This window comes from Pundamilia nyererei, unplaced genomic scaffold (genome assembly GCF_000239375.1).
Source record: "Pundamilia nyererei isolate P.nyererei 1_Seehausen unplaced genomic scaffold, PunNye1.0 scaffold00075, whole genome shotgun sequence".
Lineage (NCBI taxonomy): Eukaryota > Metazoa > Chordata > Actinopteri > Cichliformes > Cichlidae > Pundamilia > Pundamilia nyererei.
Genome location: NW_005187476.1, coordinates 200,453 through 202,480, shown reverse-complemented (window position 1 = coordinate 202,480; position 2,028 = coordinate 200,453). Strand labels below are relative to the sequence as shown.

Genomic DNA, 2,028 nt, shown 5'->3' with positions numbered 1-2,028 from the left:
TGGCAGGAGCTGGTGGTAGCACTCAGTCACCTCGTCGTCCAATATGAGAGCAACTTCTGTACTGTTGCCCTCCAGTTTATTGAGGAAGAGAAGAACTACTCCGTGCCGTCACCGGCCAACACCGCGGGTATGTGATCAGCAGTTCCTTTAATCAGAGTCACTGTGTCAGATTTTAAGCATGTGGGATTTGTACACGCGTTTTCATTTTCATTGTGTTATTATCTGAATGACCCTTGACCCAGAATATGACTTTTTTATAATTATTTGAATAAGGTTGATGTTTCCTGTGATACAGATCGGGCTTAATTTACAGGATATTTATGTATCAGTGGTAAGAGATCAAATTTAGCAGCGGTCAGAGGATTGAAAGCTGAAGTCATACCTCTCCTGTATGCAGGTGTGTGCAGGGGGAGTGGGTCGACTGGGATGAGTGAGTTTATGTAGAGTCAATTTGAATTTCTTGTTTCCATTTTTTTATGGCTCGATTTAGGACGAAGAGAAGGTGAAATGGCAAATCACTATTTTTTTTTTCTTATCTTAAGGCAGAACTGTTGTCGCGTACATGGCAAACATGTGTACAGCTGTTTACTGAGGAATTAGATTTGGACTTGAGTCAAAATTCTCAAAGGTTCTTAGTCAGAAATGCGAAACCACTTAAACAGTTTTTTAAGTTGTTATTTTAGGTTATGAAGTTCCCACAATGATTGAGTTGGGTCAGACTGGGAAACCTAATCATTTTGAGCTGTTTGGGATAATCTGTGATCTGATTAATGTGCTTCTGCATTTCACGCTCAGAGCCCGGTAACCTGACTCCAGTGAGGGACAGCCCGGCCATCCCTCGCTTACGATCAGTCAACTCCTACACCAACATCCGAACTGCTACCACTGCCCGCAACCTGAACAAAAGTCTGCAAAACCTCAACCTCAATGAAGAGGGTAAGACCGAGCGACAGGGAGCAGAGTGCTGGCAAATTGATGTGTGTGAAATAGATAAAGTCGAGTTTAAGAATGATTTTTAGGAGGGTTGCATTAAGACAGACTTATAGAGCTTATTAAATTGAACTATTTCAAGGAAAGAGAAATATCACATTCTACATCAGCTGCGGATTCTGGATGTTATTCTTCAGGCTAACTTCTGCATTTTGTTATTCCTGAGTGTGACTCAGTGTGCATTAATAAGAGGTTTCACAACCACCAGAGAGGTCGTGACCAGGTTTCCAAACAGGCAGAGTTCTTCAGCTTGTTGATTCGAACCCGGCTCTCACGTGTAAAAAAAAACATTTTCACATCATCTTTGTCACGATGCTTAACTCGACACTCGTGTGTCATGTTAGGCATAAGCGTAACACCCAGAGAATATTTAGTACGCCTGCAGTATTTTGTTGTGTAAGTGTATGTTTGCTATTCAGAGGTGGACCTTGGCCCTTTCCCAGAGAAATCCCTATCCAAAAACACTTCTTCATGCTAACACTCTGCTGTGGAGGGCACGCCAACCTAGTGAGTCAAACTGCATCAAAGTTACCAAGAGAGACTAAACTTGTCAAATCCAGCTAAATGAAATTTTTTAATTGTTGCTGCTTCACCTTTGCACTGGCCGATGATTATTGAGAGTTTTTCACCTATAAATGTTATAATTTTCATCTTAGTCTTCAGCTTCGCCTCTCCATTTTCTTTTAATTTTTACTTTAAAGTAAAAGTATTTTTTCTATATCCTCTTACCTCCTTTAGGCTCTTATTCAAGTCCACATTTTATATGCTACTCTGCCTGAGCAGCTTTGCATGATTCAGAGTTCAGAGTAATCCTTATTTATCTTATATTGGGCGGGATTGGTGCTGCTCCTCAGGTCATCGCTGTCTTTAAGGCCACCTTCCCTCAGAGCTAGCGACAATAAATAGATGACTGAGATAACCGTGTTAAGGAAATCGAGGGTTCAGAGCATCTGAATCCTGAGCGGCCTAATCACCAGTGGAAATGTGGAGCTGTCCATGGTGCTGAACTTAAAGCCAAAGGCATACTGCACTGTATGA

General features: G+C 41.6%; 1 protein-coding gene across 4 annotated transcripts in view; it reads left to right on the top strand.

The window, feature by feature from the left end:
* rptor (regulatory associated protein of MTOR, complex 1) overlaps positions 1-2,028 on the top strand; it is a 185,665-nt gene that overhangs the window by 138,561 nt on the left and 45,076 nt on the right. For all 4 annotated transcript variants that reach the window (XM_005737332.2, XM_005737331.2, XM_013911928.1 and 1 more), the window contains exons 19-20: positions 7-127; positions 796-936. In XM_005737332.2, coding sequence (XP_005737389.1) covers positions 7-127; positions 796-936 — 262 coding nt within the window. The remainder of the gene's footprint in view (positions 1-6; positions 128-795; positions 937-2,028) is intronic.